Source organism: Megalopta genalis, chromosome 11 (assembly GCF_051020955.1).
Source record: "Megalopta genalis isolate 19385.01 chromosome 11, iyMegGena1_principal, whole genome shotgun sequence".
In the NCBI taxonomy this organism is placed as follows: domain Eukaryota; kingdom Metazoa; phylum Arthropoda; class Insecta; order Hymenoptera; family Halictidae; genus Megalopta; species Megalopta genalis.
In genome coordinates, this window is record NC_135023.1 from 2,787,032 (window position 1) to 2,789,561 (window position 2,530).

General features: G+C 48.9%; 1 protein-coding gene across 1 annotated transcript; it reads right to left on the reverse strand.

Moving 5' to 3' along the window:
- Nucleotides 1-1,429: 1,429 nt before the first annotated feature.
- LOC143260288 (uncharacterized) lies at nt 1,430-2,245 on the reverse strand. Its single transcript, XM_076525301.1, has one exon. The coding sequence runs from the start codon at nt 2,243-2,245 to the stop codon at nt 1,430-1,432; it is 816 nt and encodes a 271-aa protein (XP_076381416.1).
- Between the last annotated feature and the right edge of the window lie 285 nt (nt 2,246-2,530).

Here is a 2,530-nt window from a genome sequence, read left to right on the forward strand (position 1 = left end):
CTAAGTGACAACTGCGCGCCAGGTACTGGATGCGCCAAGAGGGTAGCTTGCGCTAGTGCCTCCTTTACCTGTGCAAAGGCAATATCGGCGTCTTGTGTCCAGTTTACCTGCGGGTTTCCACGTGTAGGTGCACCTTTCAACAGGTCGGTCAACGGGGCTTGCAATCTTGCTGCACCTTGAATGAATCGGCGGTAGAAGTTGACCATTCCTAAGAATCGTCTCAACTCGCGTACGTTTGTGGGTTTGGGGAAACTGCGGATTGCCTCTACTTTGTCTGGGTTCGGTGTCGTCCCTTTGCAATTTACCGTGTATCCCAAAAAACCTATCGTATCTTTGCCGAATGTGCATTTAGCCGGATTAATTACAACTCCGTATTCTTGTAGGCGTGTAAAAATTTGTTTAATATGGTCTAAGTGTTCGGTTTCGTCCCTGGATGCTATTAATATGTCGTCTAGGTATGCATAGCAGAAATCTAAATCGCGTAAAACTTCGTTGATAAATCTCTGAAATGTCTGGGCAGAGTTCCGTAGTCCGAACGGCATCCTAACGTATTCAAAAAGACCGAATGGAGTTGTAATTGCAGTTTTCTCTATGTCTGCGGGTTCAATTGGAATTTGGTGGTATGCTTTAACCAGGTCTAATTTTGAAAAAATTGTTTTTCCGTGCAAAGCTTGGGAAAAATCTTCGATATGAGGCAACGGGTAACGGTCCGGGATTGTGCGCGTATTTAGTGCGCGATAGTCGCCGCAGGGTCGCCATCCATTGTCCTTTTTCTGGACTAAGTGAAGGGGTGAGGCCCATGGACTTTTGGATGGCCGAATCACTCCTTCTGATAAAAGGTGTTGGAATTCCTGTCTGGCGCTTTTTAACCTATCGGGGGCGAGTCTCCTCGGTTTCGCGAAAATCGGTGGTCCGTCCGTAGTCTGTATGTGGTGTGTAATGCTATGTTTTGCTGTTTTATTTGTCTGTGGTGGGCGAGTTATTTCCACGAAGGCGGTTAGGAGTTTGATGTAGGGTGAATCGCCGACAACCGTTTTAATTGATTCTATATCGGCGGTCCCTAATGTTCCGCGTGCTGTAACGTTTGTATTATTGTCTATGAGTCGCTTATTCTTAATATCTACAAGCAAGCCGAAGTTCTTTAAAAAGTCAGCACCGATTATGGGTTTCGAGATGTCCGCGATTACGAATTTCCATGTTAGGACGCGACGCAACCCGAAGTTTAGGTGCAGGACGATGTCACCATACGTCGAGATGGTTGACTCGTTTGCTGCGTACAGGGTGTAATTGCTTTTCGTCGGTCGTCCTTTTATTAGGGATCGCGGGTATACACAAATATCGGCGCCGGTATCGATGAGGTACTGTACCTTCGTGTCCTTATCCATCATGAAGAGGCGGCTTGTTTTGGGATCGGCGCTCCTCGCCTCGTCTAGGGCCGATCGGTCTCGTTTCCCTGCTGGCTGACGTGTGTGCAGGGTGTTGTGCATCGTGTGGCGCGGTCTCCGAATTTTCGGTGATACCAGCAGACGCCTGGCTGGGATGGGCTTCGCGTTCTGCTCCGTCTTCGCCATCCATTTCGTGCTGGTCTGCGGTCCCGGCTTCGTCGGCTTTCCGTGGCATCGGCGGTGCGTTTCGTCAGCTCTGCTACTTGTTGCGTTAGGCGGGTCATTTGCTCGCGTAGGATGTCGAATTTGGTATCGGATGATGCCACAGCCGAGCATTGTCCCGACGGGTTGAGCTCTTTTACTTTATCTGCCAGTTCCGCCATCTTGTCCAGCGGCGAGTCCATTTGCGTTGCGAGAATGGGACGCATCGATGCTGGCAGTCTATTTAAAAATAGCGTCCGCAGGAACTTATCAGTCACGGTACTGCCGGCCAAATTCCTGATGTGACGTAGGAATTGGGATGGTGTCCGGTCTCCGATCTCTTCTCGCTCTATGAGTTGGTGGATCCTCTGCTCCTCTGATGTCGACAGCCGCCGAATTAGCTCGTCTTTTATTTTCTTGTATTTGTCGGTTTCCGGAGGGTTTCCTATTATGTCTTGCACCTCCTCCATGCATCTGTAGTCCAGATTCGACGTGATATAATAGAATTTGGTCGTGTCGGCTGTTATGCCGTTTAAGGCGAATTGTCCTTCAACTTGGGCGAACCACAACGTCGGGTTGTTGTGCCAAAAGGGCGGTATACGTATACCCACTTTGTTGATTTCGGGGGTTCCCGTCACGTTGTCGTTGTTTCCAAACATGGTTTTTTTTGGAGTTTCGTTAACTTAGAACGGATGATTCACTGTCCCTGACTTGTCCCTCGTTGCGATCACGTCGGGGTCACCAATTGTAACGCGATGTGTTCGGGGTACAACGGAAGGACACAGAGTGAAATTGCACTAGATTTTATTCGGAGATGTATATAGAATGGCGCGCGGTGCTGATGGATACTAGATGGAGCGCGGCGGAATAGTTAGACGTGTAGAGGCTCGGCGTAATGCTTAGACGAGAAGACGTTCAGTTTCTTGCCGCTGTTATTTATATTA